Below are 15,400 nucleotides of genomic sequence, written 5' to 3'. Positions count from 1 at the left end.
ATGTGTTTTGTTCTTTTCTAAAACTTCAAAAACATTAAACCCGAGGACAGTACCTATACTCCCAATTGTAACATCATTACTATCAGTTTCAATTTTAACTCTATTTCTTAAATGATCTTCTGATAATGTTATGTTGATTGACTGATATTTTAAATACTCATTAAGTGATTTCAGATTGTATTGTCCTTCTGGTACAAAAACTTGTCTATCACCATATGAGAAACTGTTTTTCTCTGTTGTTATGTTTGGAGTTAGATATGTACTGTAAAACCCAACTAGTCCTATACTTAAATAGTTGCTCCTGTTGTCTAATTCGTAATGGAGTTTCTTCTTTAACACAGAAGTATCACTCGTTAACTTAAATACCTTAGCCATTTATTATATAATAAATGAGCGAGTTTGATTTACCTAGAGATATTCCAAGAGAGAAAGTAATCAAGTTAATAGAAGATGTCATTCAAAAGTTAGAATACAGTTTAAAGAAGAAAAAGAAAAACTACAAATTGTTAAATATGCATATTACACTTTGATTACGTTATCGGTTATACTTTCTGCAACAACTGGGTTTATTAATATTTTTATACCTGTAACAATTTACTCAATATTAACAACGTATCTTGCAACTGGAAGTGCTATAATAACAGGTTTGTCTTCTAAGTTAAACATAAGCAAAAGAAAAGACGAATATAAAACCATTGTCACTTGTATTAACTCATTTAAAGAACAGTTAGAGATGATAATAACATTAAATGGTGAAATGGATAGCGAATATATAAAAGATACGTTGCTTAAGATCAGAGAACAACTTAAAGATATAAGATAGACTATGTAAATACAAGTCAAGTTCTTAAAGATAACGTAAGACCAAAGTTTCAGAGTAGATTTGAAGACATGGAGACTACAAAGGGCGTCCGTAATCCGGACACCCCTTCCAAATGAACAACCTCATACAACCTTCATCAACGAACCGGGTCTGTACTCTCTAATCATAAAAGGCAATGATTTTCTCTATAATAAATGAGTAAGAAAACTATTAATTGGGATGTAAAGGAGATGATAAAAGAAACAACAGTTAAGAAAAGAAATGGAGAACTTATACCTGATGATATTTGTTGTCTTATCGTAGGTTCGTCGGGGTGTGGTAAAACGTTTTTGTTATTTAACTTCTTATTACAGCCAGGTTGGTTAAACAATAATTACTTCTACATGTATTCTAAAAGCATGAATCAGCCAAAGTATGAGCAGTTAAAAGATCGATTTGAAAAAGCAGAATTAAAGTTCAATAAACAAATAGCAACGTTCTTAAGCGGTAATGATTCTATTGTACCTATTGATGAATGTGAAAAATACTCTGTTGTTGTGTTTGACGATTACATTTTGTAGAATCAAGATACTGTTAGAAATTACTTTACAAGAGGTAGACATAGACATTTAGACTGTTTCTATCTTGCACAAACATATTCAAAAGTACGTAAACAGCTTATAAGATATAACGTTAACTTCCTATGCATATTCAGACAAGATGATACTAATCTTAAACATGTGCATAATGAGTTTGTTGGAGGAGATATGTCTTATGATAAATTTAAAGAGATATGTTCAAAATGTAGGCAAGAAGATTATGGTTTCATAGTAATTGATATGACAAGGAAGGTAAACAATGGTAAGTATAGGAACAAGATAAAACACTTCTTAAACGTTTGACGTTTTTTGATGTTTGTCGTTTTAACGTTTGACGTTTATTAACGTTTTTCACGTTTATTGACGTTCTTTGACATTTGTTCGTTTGCTATACAATAAATGGATGAGAAAGAAATTGATAAGAATATTAAGTTGAAGGAGTTCTTGATAAAGGGCTTTAAATCTTGGAAGAAAGAAAGAGCAGGTATATATGATAAATTTAAAACACAAGAGCAACCTGTAATTGATGCTATTCAAAACTTGGGAAGTGAGATCAAAGAAGCAGCAGAACAAAATAAAAATCTAATAACTGAACTTGTTCCAGTTGCGCATAAGACGGCTTCAATAGATCCTAGTCTACTAGAAACACCTAAAAAGATAACTTATGATAGTTCTCCAAGTAGTAGTGATACGCCTATAACGGGAGAAATAAAACAAATGAGAAAACAAATTAAAGACAAAGTGGAAGGAGTAGAACCTTTAACAACAGCACAGTCATTTGGTAAGATTGCAACGATATATTATAGTAAAAGAAATCATAGTGTATTTGGAATAAGAGCTGCAGAAGAAGATGGAAAAATAATAAATAAGATAGGAAATTTGGAAGTTAAAGTGAATGGTGATGATTTGATAATTAATGGTAAAACTTATAAAGGAACAGAAGGTCTATGGGAATTGTTAACGATGAATACTAATAAAACCATTGAAGATTATGATGACGACGATTTTGAACAGTACAAGGAAATAATAATAGAATCAGATGCTGCCTTCCAAAAATATAATCGAGATAAAAAGGTAGCATTTAGTAGAGGTTCAAAGCTCATTAATATTATCAAGCCTATTTCGGATAATTATATTAAACCAACTTTACCTCCAACTCTTAAAAAGAACACGACACCTAAAAGGACTGGTGAAGGAATTAAACAATATACAGAGATACCTAAAGAATATATATGGTTGGATGATGTGAGAAAGTTAATTGATCGGTTAATATTTATAGATGGAGAAGAAAAGGCTGGTAATAATAACTTTTATAATGAGAAAGTAGGTATAGTGAGTATGATTAATAATAAGCTTTCATAATTTATTCCTAATGATCCAAAAAATATAGGGTATTTGATTAAGATCTTAAATACAATACCACCACGATTCTGGAATGATGAGAAGCTTGGGAAAGGACTAATGAATAAGATTTTAAACATGAAAGGAATACCAGAGTTACATATACCAGGTTTCAGATTTTGCGGGCCTTTTACGAAGCTTCAAGAAAGGTTAGAAAGAGGTGATGAAGGTATTAACCCATTAGATGAGGCTTTTAAAGAACACGATATATACTACAGAGACAATAAAGATACAGAGTCAAGACATATTGCAGATAAGGAACTAGAAACTAAAGCATGGAAAAGAGCATTCAGTAGTGATGCGCCAATTGGTGAACGATTAGCTGCTTTTGGGGTTGGTACTGCTATGATTGCTAAGGTTAAGTTAGGATGGGGGTTATAAGTTTTTAAATGTTATTATGTATGATTCTTTTATGGGTATGTCCCATAAAAGCGTTGTTACCGCAACGGGTTCATGAACGCAACTAAACTTTGTAAAGATGGGGGAAAGGATCTATTTAACTGGAAAAGATTACAAGATGCGAAGGAAACAGTTGAAACGTTTACAAGACTTTCAGGCCCTTCACATATGAAGGGCCAAGGATTAGAGTTCTTTAACAAATCAAAAGGTACAAATCCATCAGACCTCTTAATCTCAAAAGTGTTGTTTCAAGATTTTCTTTATAATAAATGGATCGTGTTGAGAGTTACGAGTTACAGAGTTTTAAAGCTAACACAAGAACATTTAATAATTTGAATGAAGCTAGCGAAGATATTGAGTTCGGTTTCAATGTGGGTGATGGGTTCATACATCCACACAAAGCAGATTGTCATATGACTTTTGAAGTTGTTGGTGCATCAGTTGGAGGAACATTTGGTGCAAATGATACTATAAAACTTGTAGATAACTTCTTCCCATTCTTCTTTTCTCAAATTGAGGTTAGAAGGCATGGAGTTGTTATAGATAAGATTGAACTACCAGGAATAACATCTACAGCCATCGGAACATTAAAGATTTCCAAACCAGAAGTTGAATATCTAGAAGAAGCAGGATTTAAAACAGATGATAAACTTGGTCTAAGAAAGGACTTTAGTGTTTTGTATCCATTAAGATTAATTCCAGGCTTCTTAAGTGATTATAAAGAGATTATGTGGAAAGGTGGATTGAGAATAACATTTACAAAAGCTAACAACAATAACGATGTTTTGTACAAATGGACTGGATCGGGAGCAGCTCATCATGATGGAAAAATAACAATAAAAAGTATGGAGATAAGAATGCCTATTGTTGAATACGAATCTAATTATGAAAACAAGTTAAAGTTGAATATTCTTAAAGAACCAAAAATCATGTTTTCATTCCATACTTATCAATGTGTTCAGAAGACTGTTGTAGGTTCTTTCTTGGAGTTTGATGTTACTACTCAATTTAATTCTAGACAATTTGATATGCCTGATTTCGTAGTTGTAATGTTCCAAACTGATAGAAGTGGTAAACAAACGGCAGATGCAAATAAGTTTGATCATTGTAAGGTAAAGAATATCTATCTTAAAAATGGGAGGAATGAGGTATTTCCAAAAGAATCAAGAAACTTAGATATTGCTAACAAGGATTATTTTAAGATGTACGAAGATTCTACAGCATTTAAGAGAATAACATGTGGGAATACCCAAATGTACTATGACCCTAAAGAGTTTATAGATAACAGACCAATGTATGTGATTAATTGCAGTAAGAGAAAGAATGTATCGGTAAATGAGAGAACAAACATAAAGATTGTTGTAGACTTTGCAGAAGCTGTGGCTGCTGATACTATATGTTATGCGATTTTAATTAGGAGAAAGAACTTTACATATGATCCCAAGAATGAGAAAGTAGTAGAAGAGTTTAAGATAGTTAACAAAATATCAACGGACATACAGAGATTTTAAAGGGTGAGCGTTTTGCTCACCCATACGGTTCAAGAACCTAAGATCCACCAGCGCTGGCCCTTTATCAGTTAGCCATATTTGACTTTAAAGGGTATCGAAAAGATACCCTTGCATCCTCAAACCGTTCTCATTACGATTGTTTTATGGAAGTTTTTCCATAAAACGAAATTGATAAAAATGATTAAATATTTTTGGTGAAGATAAAAATTGAAGTGTTCATTGATTTTCTATATAATAAATACGATGGCAAAACACGTTGATTTTTTAAACAAGCTTGGAAGTCTTGAACAAAAACACGTTATTGGATTAAGAGAATTAGAACTAAATACAGAATATAAGATTGTGAAAATGGAAAAGATTAAAACAAAGTTTGGAAAGAGCATTTTGGTCGAGTGTGAGGAGTTCAAGGTTTTTCTTCCACCTAGATTTACAAAACACTTAACAGATAAAATGATTGATGAGATCGTTAAAGATGGAATAAAAATCAAATACACTGGTCTAAAAGAAAACTATCCAACTGTTGAGTTCTGTATGTAAATCCAAAAAATGAACAAAAATATGTTGTCAGAAGTAAAAAATGGAGTGGTTAGAAATGGATCCCCAAAAGAAGTTTATACTTACTAACAATTTCAATGTAATTGTGAAAAATGTGCAAACCGAAGTTCAAGTAGTTTTTGATATTAACGGCTGTCTATTCAGCTTGAATTATGATCAGTGGACAGAGTTTAAGAAGTCACTGTTTCCTATAGAGAACGAGGTTAACAGAAGATTCCATTATCAGTATCCGAACTTGTAATTTTAAGTATGTTCTAAGTGAATAAGTGCTTTTATAGTATCAACACTATAAAAACTAAGACCTTTGGGCATACAGAATACAATGCCGTTCGAATTTTAAAGACACATGTGTAAATAAGAAAGTTATTTGAATTTTTGTAATTACATCCTTAGAGCTATGCACCCTGCAAAACATTCGATAGATAGGAAATTTATTTGTCAATTGATTGTCGTTTGAATTTTGAAAATCGGTTAATATTTGACGAAGTTATAGCCAATTCAAAATTTCGGGAAATTTCAGGAATTTTTTACGGGTTTATTTTTGAGTTTTCTGAAAAATGTTAATCTTTAAAAAAGTCTTAGAATTTTGTGTAGATTATGCTGGTATTTTTTATTTTTCAAATATCTGAATTTTTATTTTTGCAGTGTAGCAAACTTAGGACCAAATTTGTTACTAGACTTAGTGATTTTTTAATTTTATATGTTGGCAACACTTATGGACCGGCTAGGGACTAATTGCCAAAAATTAAATATCAGCCCTCTATCTTATAGGAACCAAGATATCTACTATTTTCATATTTTTTGTTTTGAATTTGCCGGCTAGGTTAACAGATTCAAGCAGTTACTCACCTACTCAATAGATAGCGTTACATACCATTTAGTTTATCACTTTGCTAATAGATGGCGTTACTTGTAGAAGTATTTGTTCATATATAAGGACCGATTTTCTCTCCTATATACAGCGTTAACCCGTAGCTCAGTTGGTTAGCGCGCAGTTCCATAAAGCTTGTGGTTCGTAAACTGATAACGTAGGTTCGAATCCTCGCCATGGAATTGCAAATTTATATTTACGGCCGGGGTATAAATTTGTAATTTCTCAAGGAACTGTAAAGTGAACTGAGCTATACGGCTGTCTTCCATCACAGATGGCTACAGTGTCCTCACCTCTGACTCATGTGTGGGATAAGGCTGTTCGTCTCTGTTACTTGGAACAGCAAAAAGGGAAGGGGAAGGGAGGGGAACCTGGCGCCAGGAATGGGACGGGATGAATGCAATAAGATTGTGAGCTGTGTGGGTGAATGTTGTGACTCGTATTCAGATAGGTAGCTATACTGAGGCTGGGTGGAAAGCCACAAGTTCGCTTACAGACCTCAAAGGAAGGAAGGAAAGAAAGAAAGAAGAAAGGCACATAGAAATTGAACAGAACATCCTAGGATCTATCTGGGGGGAAAACAACAACAACATCAGCGCTGACCTCTCAGATGGATCCTAGGATTTCTGCGACGGCAGTTTTGCTGAAATAAACTCTGATTTTTTTAAACATATTTCTTATGATCTCGTGTTGTGGTGTTCCAATGTTAGTACTGGAATCATTCAAAATGAATCAGTGACAGATCACCTGTTCCGGAGTTGTATGTATTCCTTCTCATTGAGTTTTTAAAGCTAATTATTAACGGATTTTCATGATTCAAATGTCAAATGAAAGCTTATAAACTGGAGATTAAGATGCGATAAATATATTTTGTGTAGGATTGTAAGTTTTTATGATTTTAAATGTCATAAAAGCATATTCAATCTCACTTTAACATTGTAGTTATGGGGAAACTTTGCGCTATCCTTCTGTGTTAAAGTGTAATGGTCAGTGGCGGCTTCATAATTTTTTGGTGGTTAGGGGTGGGAGGGGGAATGCGCTAGAAGTTAGCTACATATACTACTACTCGCAATAACAATCATCAGCTTATAACACGCTAAGAATATTCACAGGTATTAATTGTAGACGAATATTATATGAGGGATACACTACCCACCTCAAATAATATCAAGCATTTACAATAATGATTCTCTACTCATTTCGCCTTAAAGACTAGGTATTCGGAAAGTGAAGAAGAGTAACCATCATCCCCAAAGGTGTTCTGCCCTTTACTACCTATAGCGTCACGTTTACATGCGCACATTGCAGTAAATCTAGATAAAGATGCTCTTAAGTAGTCTTTTAGGATTTCAAAATTGCCCTAAGTCAGTATTTCTGCTCGACTGCTATTCAAATAGACTTAATTGCATACAACACAAAAGTGCTTCAAATACGATCATTTTGTTCACTCAGTGGCCATTTTTAATATCCATGTGCGAGGTTAACTCATGCCTCCTAAAATGAGTGTACTTTAAGTAGCATGTGTTCATTTGATGGAAACAATGTATTAAGAGTGTCACTGAATTTATTTTTTTACTGCACAAATTCCACATCGTCTTGAAATTCACTAATTTCCACGCTCCAGCGTAATAATTTATTATTCCATGGTTTGATACATTTAAGGAAGAGAAGAGCATGATGGTCAGTGACAATAATTATGCATGTTCCTAAGGACATATGTTTCCATTTTCTTAAAGCGTAAATTACTGCTAAGCATTCCAATTCTGAAATTGTGTACCGATGTTCGCATGGTGTCAAAGTACAGGTAATGCACTGAAAAATTCGTTTTCTGTAACCGTGCCAAAGTGTACAGCCCAATCCGACTGTTAAAGCATCCACCTGAGGGTAAAAGGGTTTTAAATAAGCTGCACGTGTTAACAAATCGTTAGTGCAAATATCCCTTTTAATCTTATTAAATGCTTGTTCACACTGTTCACTCCATTGCCATTTCCGGGCTTTAGCCTGCAATTCACATAATGGGGCTGCTTGAGTAGCGTAATTAAGTAGAAAGTTCTGTTACCACACATATAATCCTAATGCAGATTGCACATTTCAACATTAGTTGGTTTTATTAACTCCTTAACTGCTTTGATTCTTTCCTTTTTTATTCCGTTTGGGCTAATAATATATCCTTAGAACGATACTTCCGGCGCTCAAAACATGCATTTATCAATATTCAGCGTGATGTTGTCCCCTAATTTTTTTCGGAAATTAGCTTTAATAAATTCAAGCCTTCCCCATAAGTGTTATTCGTGACCAACTTGTCATCGGTATATCTGATGATCTTGCTGTGTACGTCGACCTAGCACATGGGACATCATTGCGTTAAGGTTACTGTAAGGCGACAAGTTCGCCGATAAATGTTACTACAGTCTTCGTATCTCTCCCATGTATTTTTTACCATTCATGAGAATTTACAATTTCTCTTACAAATTTCAACCTAGAGACTTCATTTTTTTAGAGAAGGAACTTCATAACCTATTAAAGGGAAGAATGCGTGTCGATTTTTTAATTAGAATTTTCTTCATTGTTGAAACAGTCCCACTCTTAACAGTTCGGATATCGTTTTCAACAATGAAGAAAATTCTAAATAAAAAATCGGAACGGATTATTGCCTTCGATATATTATAAAGTTCCTTTTCTAAAAAATTGACGTCTGTACGTTGAAATCTGTAAGAAAAATAGTGAATTTTTGTGATAGGTAAATAATACATGGGAGAGATACGAAAACTGTAGTGCCATCTATCGGCAAAACTTGTCCCTCTAAACCAACCTTAAGGCTTGTCCCCCATTATGGTATCCAAAGGGTACTCTGATATTGATACCACTGTCCCTCAAAATTGAACGTTGTATATAGTTTATATTTCGGGTGCAAGTAACTCCGATGGTACCAAGAATGGTGTTCCAGAACGGTGGTGGACAGTTTTCCTGCTATTTAGCCAACAAAGCTATCGTTTCTGGTTTAATTTGCTACAAAACTGAATGTTCATTAAAAGATCTCACATCGATACATAGCCTCTGTTTATCATTAGGGGGCGCGGTGGGTCAGTGGTAAAGCGTTCACCACCGGTGTTTGGGGTCCCTGGTTCGATCCCAGCCAGCGCCGTGTAAACTTTGTAGTAAACAAACACCGTGCTCGTGGTTTTTCTTGAAGTTCTTTCGTTTCCTCCCACTTTCTTCATTCCATTATTTCATTCATCTTTCATCAATACCGTCTCCTTTAGCCTAACCTGCATAATCCTGGAACTTAAAACTCAAAATTTCATTTCATTTGCTGTTTATTATACTTTGGAAGAACTAAAATAGGGTTACTGTCAATAGATTGACAATTTGTGATAATCCCCAATTGCAATAACTTTTTGGTCTCACCTCGTACAGAAGGGAAGTATCTGTACGCGAACCAATACTGTTTTTTAACCACTTGTTTATCAGTATCGATTTCCATTTCATATTGAAATTCTTTGAACCTGGCGGAGTAATTCGTAAAAATATCTCTACACTGAAACAATAAATCCAGTAAATGCTCTTTTTTATTTTGTGATCTAGTTTGCTTGCACGACTAACAGCTGCTCTCAATTGCTCTGCTGATGTTATTCGTTTAACAACCGTATCATCCTGATTACAAGTAATACTACTAATGGGTGGGTGTTCTGTGTTGATATTTTCATCAGCTGATTGGACCAAAGTGTCATCAGCATCACCACAATTGTTTTATTCAACGGGGAGAAGAGAGACTACTACTCTAATGTCGTATTCTGTTATGATTTAGTGTTACCTTGACTAAGGATACTTTGTAATTGCTCAGATGCATTCAGACCTGTAAAAAAAATTCTCATTAAGGTCGGCTATATCAAAAACTTCTAATGTGAATGCAAGTGAATCTTTTTAACTTTGATGACGGTCCTTCCTCTACATTTTATCTTAAAATTCCCACTATAATCTACAATGTGGACGTCTTCAGTTGACTTTAATTTTGGAAATGAAGTATTATTTGTAATTTCCTTCCACAATCATAGGATACTAGCGACGTTATGCTATCGTGTCACACAATGTTCTTATTCTGTGCCGCTCACACTCGCGTTAATGTAGACAGAATATTGTCGACCATTGACCGTGACAATAGTTTCTTCAAATTTATCTTCTTCTGTGTCATTTCTTGCATCCTGACCTAAATCCGACTCAGATTCAAATGTAAAATTTCGAACGCGAAATACGTTTTTGGGATTTCACTACTTTTTCTCTCGACGAATATCCCAACTTGAAACCCATCTCCATTTAGTTTTCCGGTCTCTCATCTCACTGGTCTCGAGTTCGGTCCCGGTTATTTCTCCCATTGTTTAGATTTTTTTTCATTTTTAGCGTTTATTTGGTCGACCTTGAAAATTTCCTCGATGTGGCTCCGATCTACGGTTATTATTACTAGGCCGATTGTTACCCCTATCACTGCGAAGCTCTTCTGAATGATCCTGTTCATTATTCGTACGCGCATTCTCCCAGTCATTATTCAATGCGTTAGCTTGGTTCCGTCGATTATCATTATTGTTGTTGTTTTGTTTTTTGTTCCTTTGCTGGCCTTTTGCGACGTGCTTATCCGTTTATCTTGCTGCACTCGAAAAGAACAATTGTCCTTATAATTACTGCTGCTGTACGTGTTATAACCTCGCCTTGCATTATTGTTTTCCGTTAACGTTAACGATGTGTGCCACTGATATTGAATGCGCTCACCAGAATGGACAAGTGATTATCTTAAGGTCATTCTGCCCAACCTTTCTTGTGGACTTCAATTATGGCATTAAAAAAGAGATGGGTTGAGATAAAAAGGGAATTTAAATTGAATTCTTCTAAACATTTAGTTCAAATTTAAAAGATTATTGGTCATTAATTTATCCCCATCGAATTTCGAATATTAGGGTTTTATTTTTCAGTTTTCTGTAAATACCCATCATCATCGATCCGCCAGCACAAGAAGTCAACGATACTAACTCATAATCGGGTACGTTTGTTTAAAATTTTATGATTTTTTATTTTACAGCATTTGTAGATTCAGGAACGAATTTGGAGGCCAAAGAAATTACAGCATTTAGAATTTTGAAACAGGTACACAATTTAGAATCGGAATTCGTAATATTATACTAAACCACCACTTTTGAAAATTAAAAGTATTCCGTTTCGTGTAAAGGTTCTCCGTATCGAATTCTTGTTAGAATGTTTGTTTTTGCATGATTTATTCATTCTCATGTGTTTCCAGTTTTTCGAGGTGATAAGCTATAATCAATTTTTTTACGTAATTCTATTTGGAGTTTCATTTATTTTCCCTTATATTTGTGCTTGTTTGTCTGTCCCCATGCAATCATATCGTTAGAGAAATGATTAGGAAATTGAAGATATCTACAGACTTGTTTAGAGAAAAAATATTAAATTAAACTTAAACTTTAGCTAATTTCAAAATAACTTTTTTTTTGCTTTAGTGCTGTTGACGTATATCAATGATGCACTGAATTTTGAATGCGAGTTTAATTTGCCAATGACACATTGTAAATTCAGTAAAATTTTTAGCAATATTTAAAATATTTGGCGATTCTTATTTGGCTTTGCAAAACTATTCGTCAGTTCGTTTTCCTAAAATGCCCACAAATGAATATTCAATATGTATTTGTTGCAATAATACTGAAATTTAGACATCGATTGAGTTCAGCAATAGCGATATTATAATTCGAGAAGAGTTTGGAAATATTGTAATACAACCGCTTAAGGAAACCACTTTTGTCTTTTCATGATATAGTGGTGAATCTGGGTGGTGACCGGTTAGGATCCTTAGGTATGTGCAATGTTTGCCAGTTGATTGCATATCTCAAAACTTTGTTTAAGTATTTAGTAAATGTCATGTTAAGAAAAGACAAGATAAAGTAAATACAAGTAAAATTGACGTTTGGATTTTAGACCTTAACGTAATGTTTCGTTTCGATTTAAGAGGAAAATAACTAAATACTATCCCTACTGAGTCTTGAAATAACTCTATTTTCTACTTTTGTTGTGCCGCTCGTCGTGAATTGGCTTCGGGAAAAGGGAAAAAAAAGAACAGCTCACACTAGCTGTGTACCCCAATGATACGACACACTACTAGATTTGACCATATTACCGATAGTACTGATATTATCAAATGCACATGCCAGTGAGAGCGCATAATTTGGCCATTGCTCATTTTTCCCAAAGGGATTTCTTGTCATTTTCATTGAATTCTTTTTGTATAATGCCTCCTGTTGACAACCCAAATTGGGTTCGGGAAAATTATACTCAAATGTGTCATAGTAACAATGCATAAGCATTCAACTATGAATCGTTAGGAGAATTTGGCCACTCCTGCATACTTCGGGCTGATAGACAGTAAGTTAGCGGTCGTTGAGATTAGCGATCAATTCAATAACCTATATATTTCTTTATATATATATATATATAATTGGCATACACCTGTGACGCATCAGTTTACAGAATAGCGCCTTATGAGCTTCATCACCTTTACCCCATTTGTAATATATCGAAATGTCTCACGAATAAGTAGTCACGTTATAGAACTTATATATATATTCATTTTAATTATTTTGTGTATTTATATGAAATATATAAATGTCAGATAGAATTTTGTTTCACGATAATCATTACCAATGTATAGATTTTTGTCTAGCTATTAAAACTTTCCCAATCTTGTAGTAGATTTTTTGTGTTTTGTAATTGAAAGATGATTAGTATTAAAACTTTGTTAGAATATTTTGAAATGTTTTGTGTTAGGATACTTTAACGATTTTTTTAAATGACATATAATTAAGTCGATGAAGCTGTTTACAAACACGAAAAACACGTATTAAAGAAAGGTAGATAAAGTCATTTTGTTTCAATGATCCTTAATCAGTTCGCCCATTGCTCAACGACTCACATATAAATGAGAGCAATCTTAATTTCGTTTCGAGTATCTCATTAATTAAATTTTAGCTTAGTCTTTATTTTCCTTCATTATAAGCGATATAATGGTAAAGAAACTTCTGTTATATTATTGTGTGAACACAATGCACTCAACCAATGGCAGAAGCACTTATTGGTTCGAAAAAGAGAAATCATTTTTTCAGTTTCAACTTGTCAATAACCTGACATACTAATAAAAAATGAAGAATTTAATTCTGCATATTAAGTTGAATTTCCAAGTACGAAATTCGTCTTAATATGCAGAATTAAATTCTTCATATTAAGTTGAGTTTCGTACCTCGAAATTAAATATTCCGATTTTAGCAAATAACGGTAACAATGTACGATGCATGAGTTTAACATCTGATTGTTCTCATAGTTATTAGGCATCAATTAACACTCTGATTACCAACGAAACACATGTATCCTATAGGAATTACTCATAATTCAAACATAATTGGAAATTTTGTTTTAGAAAATTCTAAAAAAAATATGTTGTTCTTCCATCCGTTCAGGTGTAACCAGGAGACTGTTTAGTTTGCAAAACTGTGAAAAGATGTCAAGAATATCCCAGATTAAAGGAGTCGTACACATACATATAAATGAATATTCACGTTAAGAAAATTGGTATTCAAATGGTTAAGTAAGCACGTGGTTATTGATAGTGCTCATTGAGTGAACATAACAATCATTAGAGGCAGTTCTATATTCTTCATAACGACAGTGAACTGCATTTGAGCAGAAAAAATTTTTGTTATTGATGCCCATAGATGGTTTTAGTGTGAATAAATTAGCCATTGCCAGTAAAATGTCTTGTTGAAGACAACGTTATAAGTGTTTGTTTGAGTCATCAATTGTATGTTCACCAATATTGTAGAAATCCGTGCAATAATGTCAATGCCTACGTAATACTCAAGTCAATATTAGAAACGCAAATTCATTTTCTTCTAGCAACTAGTAATTTAAAGAGAAAGAAAAGGGAAATGTTTCTGTTGTATTGGTTTGAAATAATGACAAATTCAAAGAAATTTTGTTAGTTGCCATGGGATCTTAGTTCGTTTGAAATGTATCAATGTGTTTTACATTTTGTCGTTTGAGCAAGACAAATACTAAAATTTCAGATATTGAATAACCTCGTATCATTTTATTATTTTTATGCTTTTGCCATTTGAGAATTTTAGTAGTCAGTGTAATATCAACATAAAGATTACCTTACCAAATGTTCGTTTTGAATGTTCTTTAGATGAATTTTTACTTTTGTGTATGAATATATATTATTTTATATAGTTATATCTAATATTAAAATGAATGTTTAAATTTTAATACCTAATTCTTAATAAAGTGAGTTCAATATGAATTAAATGCTTACTTAGTGAATAAATATGATTTTGAGAAGGCTATATCCGAGATTAGGAATAGAAGGGCAACCGAAATAGATAACATACCAATCGAATTCATTTAAAATATGGGAGAAAAAGGAAAGAACGAATTGTTGCGACTATGCAATGAAATATATGAAACAGGAGAGTGGCCAAAAGACTTTCTCAAAAGACAGTCATGATACCGATGGCTATAAAATCGAACCCAAAAAGAGGTGAGGATTATACCACTATTACTCTCATATCTCATGCTGCTAAAATTCTGCTACTAATACTGAACAGAGTGTTATATAGAAGAACAAATGAAGAAGTTGAGGAGGAACAATTTGGGTTCAGAAGAGACAAGGGCACAAGAAATGTAATTCGATTATTAAGGGCAATCTGTGAAAGTTTTAAGGAAAAGGGAAAGAGATGTATGTTTTCTTTTATGATCTAGAAAAGGCTTTTGATTGAGTGAATTAGAATTGTTGTTGGGAGTTCTAACGAATATAGGGTTGCAACTGGAAGATAGAAAACTCAAAAGAAACTTATACATGAACGAACAAGTAAGTCCTAGGATAGAGAAGAGACTGACGGAAGCGAGTGCAATTGGAAGGGAAGTTCGACAAGAATGCTGCCTCTCGCCAACACTGTTTAATGTCTATCTAGAAGGGATAGTGAAAAAGGGCTTACATCATGATGGCATTTCGGTCGGAGGTAGAATGATTAGTTGCATAAGATTTGTAGGTGATATGGGGCTTGTTGCAGAATCTGAAAAGAAAATCAATAAAAAGTTAGAAAAAATGAGGAAGGGATTTGAAGAATATGGGATGAAAATAAATGTTAGAAAGACAAAAGCCATGGTGATTGGAACGAAGGACTCTGTGTCAAATATAAAAGTGAGAGGG

General features: G+C 33.5%; 1 protein-coding gene across 4 annotated transcripts in view; it reads left to right on the top strand.

The window, feature by feature from the left end:
- The window catches only part of LOC145691048 (uncharacterized), a 462,802-nt gene that overhangs the window by 25,554 nt on the left and 421,848 nt on the right, over positions 1–15,400 (top strand). The window contains exon 3 of one of the 4 annotated variants that reach the window (XM_081766676.1): positions 13,650–14,253. The exons of the other annotated variants lie outside the window; for them this stretch is intronic. Coding sequence (XP_081622802.1) covers positions 13,650–13,671 — 22 coding nt within the window. The 3' untranslated portion in view covers positions 13,672–14,253. Of the gene's footprint in view, positions 1–13,649; positions 14,254–15,400 lie in introns of those variants that run through there. 4 annotated transcript variants of the gene reach the window in all.

The sequence above is a fragment of the Thermobia domestica genome, chromosome 7, assembly GCF_964235325.1.
Source record: "Thermobia domestica chromosome 7, izTheDome1.hap1.1, whole genome shotgun sequence".
Taxonomy (NCBI): Eukaryota; Metazoa; Arthropoda; class Insecta; order Zygentoma; family Lepismatidae; genus Thermobia; species Thermobia domestica.
Note: the sequence above shows the minus strand (reverse complement) of the source record. Positions and strands in the feature narration are given on the sequence as shown.